General features: G+C 41.2%; 1 protein-coding gene across 3 annotated transcripts in view; it reads right to left on the bottom strand.

Annotated features, from left to right (window-relative positions):
- CUX1 (cut like homeobox 1) overlaps positions 1-19,585 on the bottom strand; it is a 380,489-nt gene that overhangs the window by 44,415 nt on the left and 316,489 nt on the right. For 2 of the 3 annotated variants that reach the window (XM_054008636.1, XM_054008637.1), the window contains one exon: positions 4,286-18,486. The exons of the other annotated variant lie outside the window; for it this stretch is intronic. In XM_054008636.1, coding sequence (XP_053864611.1) covers positions 17,769-18,486 — 718 coding nt within the window. In that variant the 3' untranslated portion in view covers positions 4,286-17,768. Of the gene's footprint in view, positions 1-4,285; positions 18,487-19,585 lie in introns of those variants that run through there. 3 annotated transcript variants of the gene reach the window in all.

The following is a 19,585-nucleotide window of genomic DNA, read 5'->3' as shown; positions in this document are numbered from 1 at the left end:
TAGCCAATGTGAGCGCAACCAGGAAGGCTACCTTCCACGAGAGGTGTGACCAGGAGCACGTGGCTAGCAGCTCAAATGGGGGCCCCGTGAGACCGGCCAACACCAAATTTAGGTCCCACTGCAGGACTGGCGGCCTAACATACGGGAAGAGACGATCCAACCCCTTAAGGAATCGGCCAGTCATAGCATGGGAGAATACCGTGTGGCCCTGCACTGGCAGATGGAAGGCCGATATGGCCGCCAGGTGCACCTTGACTGACAAGGGCACCAGGCCCTGGGCTCTAAGGTGAAGGAGGTAGTCCAGAATAAGCTGGATCAGGGCGCCCACCAGGGAAATGCCCCACTCATCCGGAAAACCCAGACCACTTTGCCAGGTAGGCTCGGTACGTGGAGGGCCGCCTGCTTTCTAGGAGGAAAAGCTGAACCCCTTCCGAGCATGTCCTTTCCTCCCTATCTAAGCATTGTGCAGCCATGCTGTGAGGTGGAGTGCTGCTAGGTTGGGATGGAGGTGGCCCTGGTCGAGCAGGTCCGGGCGGGCAACCGCCAGGCCCATGAGGGTCCCGTACCAATGGTGCCTGGGCCATGCTGGGGCAATCAGAAGGACCCGGGCCTTGTCCGTCTTTATCTTTTCCAGGACCTTGCTGATCAGCGGGAACGGGGGAAAGGCATAGAGAAATTAGCTTGACCCGGACAGGAGGAAGGCATCGGAGAGAGCGCTCCCTCCTCCCCGGAGCAGAACCGGGGACAGCAATGGTTCTGTCAAGTCACAAACAGGTCCACCTGGGGAGTTCCTCACACTTGGAAAAGTCTGTGCACCACCTCTGGGTGAAGAGACCACTCGTGCTAAGAGGAGAAGTCCCTGCTCAAGCGATTTGCCCGCGTGTTCTGGGTGCCTGGCAGATGGAAGGCCTGTAGGCAGATGTTGTGGGCTATACAAAAGTCCCACAGCCTGAGGGCTTCGCAGCAGAGGATCGGGTCCTGCCTTGCCTGTTGATGTAGAACATCGAGGCCGTGTTGTTCGCGAGGACCGTGACCACCCGGCCCTCCAGGTGCGAGTGGAAGGCCATGCATGCCAGCCGTACCGCCCTGAGCTCCTTGATGTTTATGTGGAGGGTCAGATCCTGAGCCAACCACAGACCTTGGGTTGGAATGTTCCTCACATGGGCCCCCCATCCCAGGTCCGCCGCGTCGGACACCAGTTCCAGCGACGGGGCCCTGCCCCTGAATGGGACCCCTTGGAGCATGTTTCTCGGGGAGGACCACCACCGTAGGGAGGTGATCACTGGCTTGGGCACTGTGAGGACTTTGTCCATCCTGTCCCTGGCCTGGGAGAACTCCGAGGCCAACCAGAGCTAGAGGGGCCTCATCCTGAGTCTGGCGTGACGGACCACACATGTGCTCGCCGACATGTGACCCAAGAGCTAGAGGCATGCTCCGGCTATTGTCACCGGAAACCTTGTGACCGTGTCAATGAGTCTCTTCAGGGTCTCGAACCTGTCTGGTGGGAGGGAGGACGAGGCGTCCAAGACCGCCCCGATAAACGCTATGCGTTGTACCAGGACTAACGTGGACTTGGTGTTGTTTACCAACAGGCCCAAAGTGGTGCATGTGGGCAGGAGCGCCACGTGATCCCGCACCTGCGACCAGGAGCTGTCCTTGACCAATCATCCAGATAGGGGAAGATCTGGACGCCCCGGAACCTGAGGTAGGCCGCCACCACCGACATACATTTCATGAATACCCTGGGGGCAGTGGACAGGCCAAATGGGAGGACCATAAATTGGTAGTGTTCCTGCCCCACCGTGAAACAGAGGAAGCATCTGTGCCCCTCGAATATATGAATGTGGAAGTATGTGTCCTGCAGATCCAGGGAGGGGATGATGGAGGCCAGGAAGACCATGTGGAACTTGAGCTTCACCATGTACTGGTTCATGCCTCGCGGGTCCAAGATAGGCCTGAGCCCCCCTTTGGCCTTCGGGATAAGAAAATAGCGGGAGTAGTACCCCTTGCCTTCGAACTCCCCCAGTACTGCTTCCACCGCTCCTAGGCCCAAGAGCTGCCCCCACCTCCTGCTCCAGCAGAGCCTCATGCGAGGAGTCCCCCAGGAGGGATGGGCGGGGGGTGGTTGGGCAGGGAAGAAGTAAACTGGAGGGTGTAGCCCCAGGAGATGGTGTTGAGGACCCATCGGTCCGAGGTGAGCCACGACCACTCCTGGAGGAAAGCACACAACCGCTTGGAGAAGGTAAGCTTTACTGATGGTGGATCTCTGATGAGAACTGGCAGGGCGCCGGGCGTCCCATCAAAATCGCCTTTTCCCTGCTTGCTTGCTTGCCCTTGGAGAACTCAGGCTGGGGGGCAGGCCGAGACTGCCTCTGTGGGCACCTCTTATAGTCCCGCGATTTCTTATAAGCAGTCTTGTATTTTGGGTGGGTGGGTGGCCTGAGGGGGAAGTCTGCTGTGGTGGTGCTTCTGAGGCTCCAGCCAACGGGGGCTGCGTTGGGGGCCACGGTACCCACTGGTACCATTGGGCTGGCCACGGTGCCACTGCACCTGCTGTGGCACCAGCGGAACCACCTGTTTGGCCTGGCCCATTGATGGATGACTATGAAGGGAGGCCGGACTGACATACGACCTGCCACTGTTCCTGGACCGGGAGGAGCGGCAGCGCCGGGAGCAATGCCAACCACAGGACCGTGATCCTGACGTGGAGGACCAGTACCATCGGTAACAGCTGCTCCGCGATTGCTCTGGCGGGCGGACCCGCAACGGTGAGACGCTGGTGATCAACGCCCAGGGCTGCAGTGCCGTGGCGGGGTCCTGGAGTGGGAAGATGAACGGGAATGACAGACATTCGTGCCATGACCAGCTGCAATAGCCCCTCCGAGACGAGGACCTTTGGCGTCATCTGCCCCGGTCCCGTCGGTGTTTGCTCCTCAAGGTGGAGTGGTGCCGAGAGTCTCGGTCAGACAGAACCCAACTAGACAGCCTGGTGGGCATTGAGGGCGATCCATGTGGACTTTGCCCTGAATGGTCACTGGGTGGCGAACAGTGTTGGGAACGTTCCCTTGACTGAGACTGGTACTAAGCCGGGGGTGACTGTGGAAATCCCAGCAGCGGCTTGCCTCTGGAGTGCGGGGCCGACGTTGGCGGTGCTCCTGGTACCGGCATGGACATAACATCCGGGCTGCCTGCAGGGCCTCCGGTGTGAAGGGCATCCAGACATCCAGGGAGGCCTACTCCGAATGGGCCGGGCTACTCCGCTCGACTGGAGTCGGAGGCCTAGAGGCCGGTGGGGATCGAGGACTGCCCAACATGGGTCTAGCCTCTGTTCCGGGTTTACTCTGGTGCCGCGGCGAAGATGGCCTCTTCCTAGCCTTCTTGGCATGCCTCGCGGACGGAGAGTGGTGCCAACTAGTCAATGGTGCCGAAGGGTTGCCGTGCACCGACACCGCGGTGCCAACTCAGAGCAGCGCGCCAGAGCCGGGGTCAGTGCCAACTCCATCAGAATAGCCCGGAGCCTAATGTCCCTTTCTCTCTTGGTCTGAGGCTGAAACGAATTGCAAATCTTTCAGCGATTGCTGAGATGGGTTCACCAAAAAAGCATAAACAGTCCATGTGCGGATCACTCATTGGCGTAGATCCCTACAAGTGTCGCACGACTTAAAACCTAGGGCACAGGGCATGACCTGGCCTGGGCGCTCTAGCTAAACTAAATTAACTAAACTAACTAACTAACTACAGGTACCATACACTGAATGAACAAGCAGTTTTGGGGACAAGCTACAGCAAAGCTGGAGCAGAGCAGTTCCGAAGCACCTTCACTGGTGGCAAGAAGGAACTGAGGGTGGGGGGAGCGTGCAGCTCCCCTTATGCTGCACCATGGAGGTGCCACTCCAGGGGTCGCTAGGGTGCTCCCCTACGGGTACTGCTAGGGGAAAAACTTCTGGCACCGGTGCACATGGCGAGCACGCACACCTATTGTGGAATACACATGAGCAATCACTCGAAGAAGCCTGACTTTTTTTTTTAAATGACAACTGCTGTAACTATGGAATTTGGAGCCCTAAAAAGGATGGGTGGTTTAGGGGTTTCCCCCCCAAAACCAGGAACTTAGTGTTTTTCAATGGAATTCACTATGTAAGGCAAGAAATTCCCTCATAAAGGAGGACATTTAAAGAATCAGACATGGGTAACTAATGAGTTCAAGAAAACCATCATAATTTCCATGTAGCATCAATTCTTCCAGCTTGTAGCAATAAAGAAATAACTATTTAATACAGTAAAATAATGTTATAATGTGAACACTTTGTTCATCACCTTTATTACAACAAAAAGAAATAATAGATAAGAAAGAAAATGTTAGATACTAGAAACAAACTTTCTCCTGATAACAGTAAAGGCTTGTCTGCTTGACTCTATTTAAATTTCCATTGTAAAATCTCAGGGCATCATCAAAGCATCTGACCCTAGAAGAAGCCATTTAAAATGAAAACAATAATGGCATATAGGAATGCTGTAGTAACAATCACTAAGGGCCTGTTGGCATTTATACTACACACCTCTCTTTTTGGAGACAGGTGTCTCGGCTTTCCCATAACACTTCAGATTAAGATCTGGGATGCACACAGGATGCATATTTCTTTCTTGTAACAGCAGGTTGCAGACCTCTTAGCTCTCTGAGACTTGCTCCTAACTCATGCTGAACCCCACTGATGTAGATGTTTTTCTTCATCTGCAAAGAGTTCAGGAGGACTTGGGCCAAGGAGCATAATTTGATTTTGCAGCAGGCAAATGCTTCCATGCTACACCGAAAAGGAAATCCCTATTCCTCAGTGTAGGTTCAGATGCAATTGTCTGTTTTTGAAAATGGTACACTTCTCTTGCATAATTACATGTACATTTCCAGTATATTTGGTGGTAACATAACCTAGTATGCCTGAAAGCATGCACAGTTATAAATATATACAGAAGATTAACTATCAGACTGAGATTGCTTTAAAGCATAGGTACTTTAACATTAAAATGACTGAGGTAACATTACACAAGACAACCCTATTATACTCCTAGAAATCAACAGTTTGATCAGTCATTACATATTATTAAAATTTCTATTTTAAAACTATAATTTTTACATCTTACTGAGCGAACTGTCACAGACATGTCATAGATAAAGAAATGCAGTTACAGAAGAATGAAAGTTAAATAAAATGTACTGAACATTGTTAATACTGTATTTAGATAAATGATCTCTCCTGAGATACTAAATATAAGCAAAGCTAGAGATGGCAAAGATACAGAATGAACAAGCTTTTCATTTTGAACATAAATAGTTATTTTGCTAATGTAATTTAGTGTACTATAAACCAATAGGATGAATTTCTGGAACAGCCTGAAGGGATGGAAAAAGCTGGTTAATATCTATACAACTTCATGCCACCAATTATTGCTAAACAATGTGGCACAGTACAGTGCAAAATCTACAGTCTTAGCTTTTTAAAATTCCTCCTGTTCTGCAGTGTGAACTCCATCGAATAATCCAGAGTTCCTGGGAAAAGAGATATATACTCTCTTACTGCAGGACAGGAAAAATGTTAAAGAGACAGGCCTATACCCAGATACTTAGGAGACGACATTATACGCTTAGGTCCCAGTCCTGCAATAATTTCAGTGACCACAGTCATAATTTAAAGAATAGGTCACAACAGGACTGGTAAAAGGGTATGAAACGAACATGCATTACAACTGAATCTAAAGACATTTCAAGCTACAGATTTCTACTGTTTTTCCAAAAAGAATGTCATTGTTGAATCTAAATAACTGTACTTTAATAACAAAATTTCAATTCTAAACTTGTAGGAAGCCCTCAATATATTTACAGGAAAAAACAGCCTGCTAACATTTTAAGGCACCACAAGAGCAAACAATTTTCTTTATGAATATCCGTTAAAAAATGCAGACAAAATACAAGCCAAATATTGGCCAAAGTTCTGCCAACATCTACATTTTTGAATGGTAAGCACTTCTGATCACAAGTCACTGGTAACCTCAACAATCAATGATGATTTTACAAAAAAAATCTAACATGCTATTTTGGTCCTCATCTCTCGCCTCAAGTTCAGAATGTAACCATTCTTTGCTGCCTAAGTATCCAATCCTACTCCCACTGAAATGGGAATCTTTACACTGAATTTAATGGGAGAGAGACTAGATTCTAAAGTTAGCCACTTAAAGTACTTAAGATACTGAAAACGGATTCTTCAGTGAAATCAAGATACAAAGCTAGAAAAGTCAATTACCAACAAAAACCAAACAAACCTCTACCGATTAGCAAAATGATCAAAACCACCAATGTAAATGTTTGCTGCTTTGACCGTCAGGTCTGGACTCTCACCTTAAAAAAGACAACCCACACATTATTGTGTTTGTATAAAAGATATTTACTTCAATTATCACACCTAGGGTGCTAGTGAATAATAATAATAATACATCATGTGAGTTTCATACAGTGATATTGCTTCTCCATATCATATAGGGACCGTTGTACAGTGCTGAGAACAAACATTATATGGCTAACCAAACAAAGACAGAAGAAACAATGCCATTCCGCTGACGGAGGGAGCACTTCCCTGCTACTGCCAGCCATATAAACCTTTACTTTTATGTTTAAACAAATACCAAGAAATAAAATGTTACAAAAGATGAGTCACAGCAACACAACGTGGGCTTCTCAAAGCTACTTGTACAAAAAAAAAAAAATGACACTTTTTTTGGTCAATTGGTTCTTTGTGAGGATTTTTTTTAAAATCTGTGATTGTGAACATAACAAACAAGCTCTAAAATGTCTAAGACTTAGTGCGTTACAGAAAAAATATAAAATACTGCTAAAAATGTAAGACACCACAATACACGGGGGTAAAACTGAGCTTATTATTTAAAAACAAAAAAGTTCTCAGGAAAAAGTACACCACTTTATCTGTCTGAGTTCATCTTGTGCTGTGTTAGTAGTCAGGGCATTCATTTCAAAAGTCTGCCCATTATCATGGCAAGTAGTTATTGCACAAATGCAAAGAGTTAATTTCTTAATAAAAATGAAAAGGGACATGAGGGAAACAATTATAAAAAACAAAAGCACCCCCACTCCCAAACAAGTTAGTCTTAATTTACTTTGGATTTAACGTCCAAATTCACACACTTGACATTCTTGGAGCATTTACAGAGAGTGGGACAGACAGTGCCTGTTTTCTTAAAAGGAACAGCAGAAAACGGCTTTCAACACAGAAATGCATAGACTATTCTGATAGAAATGAAAACCTTTTGCAGAAATTACCTAATAGTTTAATGTAGGGCCTTTCCCCCCTCTAACTACACCAGAAGGAGAAAGTCACAGCATTGGGAAAAATGTTATTTCTGAGAAATTAATCTGATGTTCTTAGTGGGATGTCCTCAAAAAAAAGGCAAAGTGCAAGTTTGCTTCCAATCCACAGAGGAGGTGATGCGCCATGCAACAATCGCAGCTCCTTACATCTTTGCCTTCTGTAAGGCTCTTTTTTGCTGAGCCGGTGCTGGTTCAGTGCTTACTGATGGCCCTTGACATTGTCCCCCAAGCAGACACATCCCTCCCTCATACAAACAGGGCTATTACTAAAGCAACATTTCCATTGTTGTTTAAGCAGCTCTCTCTCAAACTGTTACCTACCCACAGAATGCTTGTCTTAATGTGTTTCTACATTGCAAGGAAACCAAACAACTCCTCCAGCACAGATATAAATTTACAACTAGTATTTTCATATTTCATACCAGGAAAAGTTGTTGCTACACAAGATTGTTTTGACCAACTTTATATGTAAGAAAAAATAGTTATGAATTCAGAAATTAAAACATATGCCAACAAAGATGAACATCATAGGAAACCAGTCTCTCTTGTTTTAAAGTAATACTCTTAAGCAGATTGCAATGTACCTTGACAAAGGGATATTGCATCTTCATGAAATCTTAACAGAGGCTCTAGGAGGCTTAGGGTATTTTTTGTCTCTCTTTATATCGGAGTCTCTTCCCTCACTACTGAGTCTTTTTAATCTCAATACTAAATGGTTTTTAATATTTAAATACAAATATTTAGTAGACATTTACACAGAGTCCTTTTTAAGTGGATTGCTCCAGAAAACACAACATACTGATATGGGTATTAATCAGTCAAGTACATGCCAACCCATCCAATTCCCAGAGCAGGCCAATTCTTCTAAATAGAACAGAATAGAATGAGTTTGGTATGCTGGACCATCTATGTCCGTTTAAGCAATAAGAAGTGATATGTATACTTCTGTTGTGTTTATGTAAAAATCTCTGAAAGGCATTTTAAAGTAATCTCACTATAAATAGGAAAGACCAGAATTTTGTTTTGTTCTAATGATAAATTTTTTTGTATAATTAGACGTATGTTGCTGTGTAAAGAGTGAGTTTTAGAAATAAACAAGTGCTAGTATGGACTGAGGAGGTAGGAGTGTGATGTAGAGGAAAAAAACCCTATTCTTCACAAGTCCCAGTTAGACTGGAATGACCTTACGGTGTATCACCAGTTGAAGATGACATGGCTCAGGAAGTTGAAATGAACACGTAAGTGCTTATTTTAAAGTGATGTCAGAACATGGTGAAAGTTAGCCATAACTGGAGATCACATGGGTGCTTGACCAATCAAGTTTTTTAAATGCTCACTGAGAGACCCATTAGTATGTTTTTTCAGAGATTGTTGCACAATGGTGGACTATTTATTCCAAAATGTCATCATGCAAATATAACCAGTGTGAATATACTCTTCAGTCACCTGAATCCTCCTAGACTAAAGCTTACATTTGCCTACATTGGGTGTACAGTGTGTTAGCTCCTAAATATAAAACTAGAACTTCTATTGCACAAAGTTTTAAATGCACAGTAGTATTAAGTGCTCTTTATCAAAGGGATTAGTAACCCTGGGCTATTGAAATACACCTTGATTGGTCTTTTTTTCTGAAATAAAAAGTAGGCTCTTCTGTATGCTGAAATCTAGATCACTGTGCTTTAGATTATTCTCAATGAAGAGATGAGAAGATAAGGCACCTCATCTTTCTGATTACAGAAAGTTTGATAAATAGTACATTTTATGAAAGAAGTATAGGCTAAACACTTCTAGGAAATTGTGTAATAATATTGCTTAAACTAAAAACATTTCAAAATAATCAAAAAACCTCCCCTCCCGCCCCCTGCTCCCCCCGCAAAGAACAAACAAACAAACAGGAAATCTGTGAACTTCTTCATTCCTGGGGAGGATGAAAAAGGAATGGAAGCCTCTTATGGAGGGGAAAGTGGAGAGAGACAAAACCCACCCAACAGCACAATATAGGTGTGTTGCTTATTCTTCACCTGCCCTCCTTTAAGCTAGTTTATCTAGAACACTTACTGTATATACTATACTAGCATTCAGAGGTAACTAGGTGCTTTGGAAACACTTTTTTTAAAGCTAATTAATTTACACACAAATAATACATTAAAATAGTAGTAAGGGTCTAATGGAAACTAACAAAAGCCAGAGAAATGCAGAGTGAACCTTGACTGAGTACCAATCTTATAACACACCTAGATATATTTTTTTTAGTTCCACATATGTAGGATTGGATTTATAAAGCCAGTTAAATGCTTAGTCCTGCAAAGTAAACAAAGTCCCCTGAGAGGAACTCACAATATGCAATTTCAGTTATATACACCTCAGAAGTAGAATTTTCAGCATGCAGGGGCACCAGAGATGAATTGCTGGTTTTGATTTGTCACTTGGTTTAATCTACTGAAAAATTCTTCCTTTTTTAAAACCTATCAATATACAGAGTTGGCAAAATAAAAATATATTTTTTAAAGGATTGGAATGCTGCTCCCTTTAACTGACCATCCTGTATGTAGACTTAGCAGCTCATATCATACTTGTAAGAGTGCTTAGTGCTTGAGGTTCCTGATAGCCATATCAGAGCAAAACCTATTTATACAGTTACAGGGTGAGTTTAGGCTGTGATTTCATCCTTAGTGCTAAATTATCTAGCTTTTGTACATTTCAGTCAGACCCTTGAAATTATTTTTATGTATTCTAAATGTGAATTTTTCTCTTCATGTTAATTAAACCTGCATGTTCAAACAATCTGATCCCTCAGAAGCCTGCAGTCACTTTCTTGCAACGTGGATTTTGCCTAGCAAGTGGGAAAATGGCACTCTATGCATTAATATACATATTAGCATGTAAATAACATTTTTAAACCTGCCATCCACCCATGCCCCAACGCATATAATTTACCTGATAGACTGTAGCAATTCCTTACTGAGCCACTAAGGCCTATATTGTAAATATGCTACATATTTAGGAACTTTTCCAAACAGGAATAGTGTAAGTATACGTGTTTAAAAACTTTAAAAAATGCATATTATTGACCCGCACAGCTAGAAGGTGATAACACAATTAACATATTATTATTGTTACCAATAGAAAGATTGTGCTGTTACAAACATTACCACAAAATTACACAGTAACTATGCAAAGAACTCCTGTCACAACTGCTTCAGGAAATTCCTGGGATTCTTCTCCACTTTCCATGGATCTTTGGGTGAGTACTTTACTTGGTAGTACGAATATCTCCAAAAATAAAATGAACAGCCATAGATATGCTGTTAGTATTTATGGTAGTTTCCTAATATGACTGTTTGTCATTTAACTTTTATCTGGTCAGGGCTCATCTGATTGTTTCAGTTTAATAGAGAAACTGAAGTGATACAGCAAAGTCACCAGATTTAGTAATAGAAAGAATCTAGAAAGAGCTCTAGATTGTGCTCTTGTGCATGATTTCCACTGAAGTCAATGGGAGTTGCGTGCTTGTATGATGGCAAAACTTGTCCTTTGGCATACATCTGTCAAAAAATAAGAGATTAAATAATCCCAGTATAATTTTTAAGTGGACATTCTTCCTTCTACACATTTTTGTGCCTGAACAAGCTCATGAATGGTGATGAATTGACAACCCTGGTCACTCAAGTCCATTTTTTATCCACACAACAGGTACAGCAGTGCGTGCTTCCCCTTCTCTGTCAGCATGCCTGGGCCTGACATAGAAGAGGCGAGAAGGGTGTTTAGTCTCCACGGCCAATCAATTCCTGGCCTTTACAAAGGATGCTAATAAGGGTACCAATTAGTAAAAAGTTGTGTGGTTAATTTTTGTGACATGAACACTTCTCCACGAGGAACTGACCTGAGACCAAATAATTCATTTCACATATGCCAAAGAACAGCTCTATCAGGGTGAAATTCATCCCTGTCTGAGGGCCATCACAAAACCAAAGCACCACTTAAGATATATTTCAGGGCTTAACTGGGGTTTTAAGGACTGCAGGGGCCTATAGCTGACTCTCCCCAAAGGAGGGTCTTTTAATCATTGTACATTAATCGGATATGGCATATTGCATTACACACAAAATTTAGCAGCTCAGATACTGGGGTGATAAAAGCCATAATAGTAAGTATCTGGATACACATGGTAACAATGGACTTATTTTTCTTAAAGTCTATTGTTACATATCTACTTTATTAAAGCCATAAAAATGAATAGGGGAGGAAAATAAAATGATTTTTGATTAATAATACATACCAAACTCTCATATAGCGCTTTTCATCCATAGATCTCAAAGCACTTTACAAAAGAGGTCAGTATCACTATCCCCTTTTTACTGATGGGGAAACTGAGGCACAGAGAGGCAGTGACTTGGCCAAGGTCACCCCAATGACAGAGCCAAGGATGGAACCCAGCTCTCCCACGCTAATGTTTGTTTTCATTATTTAAAGTAATTTGGAGTTATATTTTAAGTTGTTTGGTACTTTTTGAAAATCTTGTATTATACAGAATTTTTACAGGCTCTTTCATTTGTTTGATTGTATGTATGACATGGAGGAAGACATGTTAGTGCTTGGCTAGAGGGACCACAGAAAGTGCCATGGAGACTGGAAGGCCTAGCATAATAGTAAATTAAACTGAATGCTGTGTTTTACACTTGTTATGTCTGTATAAGTTAAACTGTGGAAGATCAGATATAAACAGCCTGTCTTGTTAGGGGCTGAACAAATACTCAGGCTTGGTCTACACTACCCCCCCCAATTCGAACTAAGGTACGCAACTTCAGCTACGTGAATAACGTAGCTGAAGTCGAAGTACCTTAGTTCGAACTTACCTTGGTCCACACGCGGCAGGCAGGCTCCCCCGTCGACTCCGCGGTACTCCTCTCGCCGAGCTGGAGTACCGCAGTCGACGGCGAGCACTTCCGGGTTCGACTTATCGCGTCCAGACTAGACGCGATAAGTCGAACCCAGAACTTCGATTTCCAGCCGTCGAACTACCTGGTAAGTGTAGCCAAGGCCTCACTGAAGTCAAAGGAAAGACTTTCCATTGATTTCAATGGACGGAAGATCAGGCCTTAGACTAAGTGACACCTTTTCTTCCTCTCTCCATATCTTTCTTACGATCTCCATGAAATCCTCACAATTAGAACCTATGGAACGCAAGTATAGGGAGTGATTTTAAAACCCAGTATACATGGGCTGTAATATAAGCAAGAGAGATGATTTAAAGAACTCACTTGCTTAAAAGGAAAGCAAAGAAACAAATGGACCCTCCATCTGCATGTCAAAAATCTTTATGAATATATTTATTTATTGTATTTACAATGAATCACTTTGCTACATAACACTGTTGATTTCTTAGCAACCCTGCTAAAGGCATTAGTCCATATTACTAATGACATTTCAGTTTAAATAAGGAAGCTGTTTTGGATTTAAGTGCAAAAATGCATCTGAAACCAATTACTTTTTTTGGTATTTTTATAATTTAAATATGGTCAAAATGTTTTTCCATTTCTAAACTACCAAGTTCCTGCCAAGAGCAATTTTTTTCATTTTACAGCAGAGTTCTAAAACCCTTGAAATTAGGGATTTTAAGATGGAAACTCTGACAGACCCTGGACTGCAGCATTGCTAGTGGGGACTGCAATCTTTTTTATCATATTTATCACATTATTCTGTCAGATTTCCCCCTAACTCTAATTTATTTAAATTAATCAGCATTATAATTTCACTTTGAGCTAACACTGAGATGACACACTTTCCCTCTAGATCACTGTTTTCACTTTTAAAAGATTGCAAAATGGTAATATTTTAAAATGACTAGAGAATATTGCATAGAATTCTGTAGTGTTCATTAACCCCTTCTCTGTAGCGTCCCCACATGAAAGTTATGTTAAAAATGAATGCAAAAACCTCTTACCTAATGAGAAAGGCATGCGATTTTTACTTTTAGAGATATCTTATTCTAATAAAGCTGTTTATTATTGAACAGCTCATGGACAGATGATATGGACAGAGCACACCAATGCAAGGCTCCTTTAAGGAGTGACTCTACCCACAAAGAGTATTTATAAATTTTGCAGGAGTGCAAGCTAAACTAAAATGATCAAGTTCCATGGCATTCAATAGCTACTTTAACAAAACCCTTTTTCTTTTGTTATCAGTAAGAAAATCTTGTGATTCCACGGATAAAGAAAATCATATTTATAAAAATGGAACAATTATAATCAACAGGCATGCTTCATCCGCTCTCCATTAACACAATAATAAAAGAGACCATCACACTTAGTTAAATCTCAATATTGTCCTCTCCTTTTTGCACTACCCATCCAGAGATAAAAATGACAGAATTTTACCATCAGTATAAAAATATTTGTTAAAACAGCCTGAGGCCTATCCCTCCATTGCGTTAGACAAAGTCTGAACTATAAACAGAAACAAGGGTTTTTAAAAAATGCTTTTAAAGAACATAAAATGGGAAACAGTCTGCAGAAAACCTGTAATGCTAGAGACCTACCGGTATATGCGCTTTTATCTATCTGGAAAAGTACTGAACAGCATGCCTTCCGCAAGTGCTCCATTTTCAGTCTTCTTAACTGTATAATACAACTGTGCATAGAGAACAGCCCCACATGTTGAACATGTGGCACCTTATACAGCCTTTCACCTTTGTTACTCTCAACTAATTAATGACTGGAAAGCATTGAAGAGTCCAACTCTTTGTACATTACTTCTCCAGTAGCTCTTTATCAAGTAATGAAGACTAGGAGTGTAATACTAATTTTTAACAACATTAATTTTAAACAACAGACTTCATTACCATGAAGAAATATAGCTAAAAATCATTCACCACAGATGCAATTTAACCCTTTTTCAACCCGGGAGGTCTTGCCAATTTGGAAAACTAGTAAGGAAAAAATCTCCAAACAGGAGAGTAAGGTAAGATATCTGTCAAAGAATTGTAACGTGATTCCTAACTGGAAGTCTGGAGTTATCCCAATGGCATTCTAATAGTTTTACGTACTTTCTACCTATGATATTATGCATGAAATGACAAAAGGAACTAACGCATTAATAAAGTGCCAAAATATAGGGAATACCAAGAGCATTTTATCTGACTAATTTTATAATAAATACTGATGACAACCCTTGGCAGAATGGGGTGATTTATGAATTATGAATGCTGTCTTCATTCAACAAAATTCTATGCATTGTAAGTGGTATAATGGAGTTTACAATTAACTGTTAGTGTTATAAAGGAAACACATTCTCTACAGGAGAGCTACAAATATGCTTTTTGAAAATTGACATAGCATTAACAAAAATAAGCGGACACTTTTGAGTGTTTGGCTCCTCTAATGTAATTAGCAGAAACCTGAAAACTACAAACGAAAGAACAAAATGGATACTTTTGAAGGCACTTAAGTATTGCTTATCAAGAAGAGAGATTAACCCTTACTGCTGCATTTGGATTCATCCTGTTAATAAAATTTTGCTTTCAGTGACAGCTCTCAGTAAGCATTATTGAATGCAATAAAGAGAGACACTTATTCAACAACAGGTCTGGGGACCTTAATTAAGCAAAATAAATGGGGGGGGGGGGAGAGAGGGAAACAACAACCTACAAGCAAGCAAAATTTAACCACTTGACTGCATCAAGCACCCAGATCTCAACCTGATAGAAATAGAGGGCGGCAACGCATGGCAAATATATTGTTCTAAAGTAAACAAAGAAAACTGATTTAGAATGTAAGACAACATCTGGATTTGTCTAATTAAAAGTTCTGTCTCTTGGCTGAACTAAATATGTTTATATTTTGTTGTTACTCATGTTCAGGTACATATATTTGAATGGGACACACATTCATAAATGGAGATGTGTTTTATAAACCAAATCAAAACATTTGCTTTTAAGGAGACACTGCGGTGAAGAGAAGATTTCCAATGGTAATGTTTTGATTTACCATGTCGTTTGCTGGAAGTTTTCTCAGCCAAACATTATGTCCCTATAAGTAGGGGTCACAGTGATTCTAGATGGTGTGATCACATGTTCCAAATTTTCTCTTCAGCTCACCACAGAAAGGGCTAGTTGCTGTCTCTGTTTATCAAATTTGAGTCGTGCACCACAAGCTAAGTCTCTGGTTACCCAAGCAGGTAATTTGAAACGACTGTAACAGTAAAAACAGGTAAATAAATCTCTGCCTTTCAGCCTCCTAGAGCCTTCTTTTCGTATTCATGAAAAGGCTAATAGTGTAGTGACGCTTAATTTGTGAAAACCTGAACTAAGTGCTGCTGTTGCACATTGAGACTGTAAATGAAATACATCATTTCTAAAACATCATGCAAGAAATGTGGGTTCACATCGTACAGTCAAAGTCCTACTAGTTAATTAATACAAGCACACTGAGGTGTAATATTGGGAGCATACCTTTAAAATTGGAACTCCTCTCCCCACCCCCCCAAAATCAAAAAAGTAATATTAATTAAACTTAAGAAGTAATGAATGCACCATTAAAGTGTCATCAAAAGATGCTGACCTAAGACAAAGGTTTCAATGATACACAATACGGTCAAAAAGTCTTCAATCAATAATATACAGTATGACAACTACATCTTGTAAATTATACCCAATACTGCCGGCAGTCTATCCCTCTAAAGAATATTTGCCCCCTTTCATCCCTTCCTAACAATCAGATAATAAAATACAGCACCTATAAATAAGCAAAAAAAAATATATATATATATACCGAAATCATCTATTGTTAGTTTTAAAGATATGGCAATAAAGGAGTCTAAATTAGCAAACTTGTAGAAGCCATAACTGATAAAACAGCTTATTGAAAAAAGGTGGCAGTAATGCACTCTATGTGTGCACAAGTACGTAAGAAAATACACAGACGTATAAAATTGCACGCACACACTCACGCACACACATCCTTCCACACACCTCTATGCTCACGCATATACATATAGACAACAGGAGGAGTTAGAGACAAGTCAGAATTTGGTTTGTACTTTGATCAGTTTTATGCTGTGCATAAAATAATCTGAAGAGGCTAAATTTCCAATAGTCTGGACTGGGATTCAAGAGCATGAATATTTTGGTTTGGAGTTTGGGCTATTTACATCTTGGTCACAGCCCATCTGATACCTGCAATGTATTCTTTTTCTACACAAAAATAAACTTCCCACAAACTAAAACATTTAAATCAGTGCTTATGGTGGGAAGAGAGTCAGTAATCTCTTCATCTGAGGCAGGCCCCAATTCCTTCTTAGTGGTGTGTGTTATCAGTTACACATGTAAATGAAACTTTAACTGATTTCAGGTTAGCTGAATGCTTCAGGTTGTAAAATATGTCCCCAGAGCTGCAGGCTGAAATGTTACTGGCCAACTTTTTTCATTTCTCTTTCTTAAACAAAAAGGTACTAGATATACTACAATTCAAATGAAATGATCAAGTACATGCTATTCTAAGTTGTCTCCTAAACCTCCTGGATATGAGGTCTGATCAGCGTGCTCTGTGGTTAGAGGTTAAAAAGCAGATTATAAAATACCTAGATTCAGATTTTTTTTGTCCTGATTTGGCCTAAAATGGAGTGTATTAAACAAATTCTGGTCTGCAAAAGACCAGAATCAGTTAAAGCTATGAAACAATGTGCACTACGTGTCAATATTCTATTTCACTTACAAGAAAACACTAAGTCAGCTACCACAAATTAAGATATTTTCCTGATGTGACTTTTTTTGTTTTGTTAAAAAATATGTGGAGTAAATGTGTGTTTTTTTTTTTAATTCAAAGTTTCAAACAACACGATTCTTTTCTTTTCTTGAAAATATTTAGGAATCCAAACTAGTGTGTTTAGAGTCGGTTGACTGTGCAATCTCTTAGTGGCAACTGAACAGCTACAAAAAACTTTTTATTTTTCCTTTTTGAAAAATCTCCCCTTTTTTCCTGGTTTAAGAAGATAATAGTGTATTATCGCTCTGTAGCCATTAGATGGCAGATAAAAAGCCCCCTTTAAATATGTGGGTTTGATTTTTTTTTTTTATGTTTTTGTTTTTTTAAAGCCCACACCAAAGAGGAGGGCACAAGGCAAAGCTGTATGAGTTATTCCAGAAATTGTGGAAATCACTTAGGGCATTAATAAAAACACTTCAGGGTACAAAAAAGCTTGACCACACATTTCAGTTTTCTTCCTTGAAAACACAAACATAAATTGGGCTTAACGCTCCTTTTGTTTTCTATATGCACCTTGGCCTATGGCGTTTTTGCCCTGTGGCCTGCAGGGCGGTAAGTGCGCAACACAATAAAACCAGTAGAGGTCCAGTTTAACTTTCCCAGCTCTCTAGAGTTGGGTGAGTTTAATCTCAAAACTCCCATTCGACGGGCTCTTCTCGACTAGCGGCCTTCTCTAAACGGTGTATTATGTTGTTCAAGTTTGCTGCTTTCTTTTTCCTCAAGGTGTTGTCCCGCGTGTTCTTGGAGCTTGCTGCCTCGGAAAAGCTGAATAAACTCTGAATAGAGTTGGCTTTCTGTGAGCCTGCAGCCAATGTGGAACTTGTACTTGGCACACTCAACATTTTCTCTGAACTTTCTTTTGACTTGAAGGAGCTCTCCCCTGTAAGGACTGAGGTGGAGGCAGCTGAGGTAGAGGCATCCTCTTCTGTAGCAGAGTTTGGCATTGTCTCCAGAGTTTCTCCTGAACTTTGAGACCCTGGTGGAGAACTCTGACGTGGTGCTTTGAGCCTACCCTCATCATCAGTATCCTCCAAACTCTCCATTCCCAAATGGAATGACTCTGTTTTCTCTGATGATCTGACATCTTGTGGTACCTCTTCCCCCGCTTCAAAAGCTGACTCTGCTTGCCCTCCCTGAGACTTTGTGGTTGCATTGCTGTACTCGTCCGCCTCCAGACCACTTTGCTTCCCTTCGGGTAGGCCTTCTGTGTCCACACCATCACAACTGTCTCCCTCAGAGCTGTGAACTGCCCTGCTGCTTCTGGCTGAAGGAGAGTCACTTGACCCAGCCTGGCTCTGGCTTCCTGCTTGGATTTCTTCAATGAACAGCTCTCGACGGATGCGAGATCTAGAAGACATGAAAACAGAATGATAAGTTTGGTGCTGGCCATTCATAATAATGTATGCTTTCTCGAGGAACTGACAAAGAAAATGAAAATACATTCACAACAAGCTTTTTCCTTGGCCTGTGGACAGAAGTGCCAAATCTGAATCCTTAGAAGTGTTTACATATTCAAAGGATGAGCTGAAGAAACATGAAAGAACGTTAAATGCAGTCAAGGCTCTTCTTTAATACTTTACTGTGATATGTCATATACCTGCTTTTAAACAGCACTTTGTATTAGGCCCAATTTACAAAGTCCATATCCCTATAGAAACTCTCTCAAAGTCCAGCAGGAAGAGAAAGGGGATGTCTGGGTCTGGGTTTTGATTTGCACCCCATTTTTACTTTGGATAATACTCAATATGCCAAAATTTAAGAGATTTAAAGAGAAGTCGGTCCAATAAAAGATATTACCTCACTCACTTTGTCTTGCTAATATCCTGGAACCAACACGGCTACAACACTGCATATATAATTGTTGTAAATCTGATTCCTTCTGACTGTTCAGTTCAATAATTACCTCACACTCTATGCAAACAGGGTAAATTTAATTTTCGTGCAGATAACAGAACTGTTCTAGAATGACAGAGTGTTAAATCATAAATAGATCTTCTAGTTTAGTTAAAACAATACTTGTTGCTTTAGGAGAACCTCAATCCAAGTTACATACATACTGACATTTACCATTTTTGCAGGATTGTACATGGATTATAAAGGGGATCAAGAGACGAGCTCCTAAAGATCTCCCATTCTCACTGGAATCTCACTGCTGAGAGCATGACGTTTCAGAGGGTGCCTGAAGAACCTAAAGATTCCTCTCTGCTCTGAGGGCACAGGAATTCGGAAGGGATTTTTTTTTTTTTAATATATAATTAGAGGGGAAACAATTTATCAACACCAATAACATTCTGATTTCTACTCCTAAAAATTAGCCACGACTTGCCTAAAATTAAACAAAAAACAGAAAAAAGTATTACTACAAACAGGAAACCCTGATCAAAAATAAGAATATAATTCTGAATCAACTTTAGGACAGAGCAGCTTTCTGACTGGTTTTCAGTCT

The sequence above is a fragment of the Malaclemys terrapin genome, chromosome 18 (assembly GCF_027887155.1).
Source record: "Malaclemys terrapin pileata isolate rMalTer1 chromosome 18, rMalTer1.hap1, whole genome shotgun sequence".
Classification (NCBI taxonomy): Eukaryota; Metazoa; Chordata; order Testudines; family Emydidae; genus Malaclemys; species Malaclemys terrapin.
The sequence above is the reverse complement of the archived record's forward strand: the minus strand, read 5'-3'. Positions and strand labels throughout refer to the sequence as shown.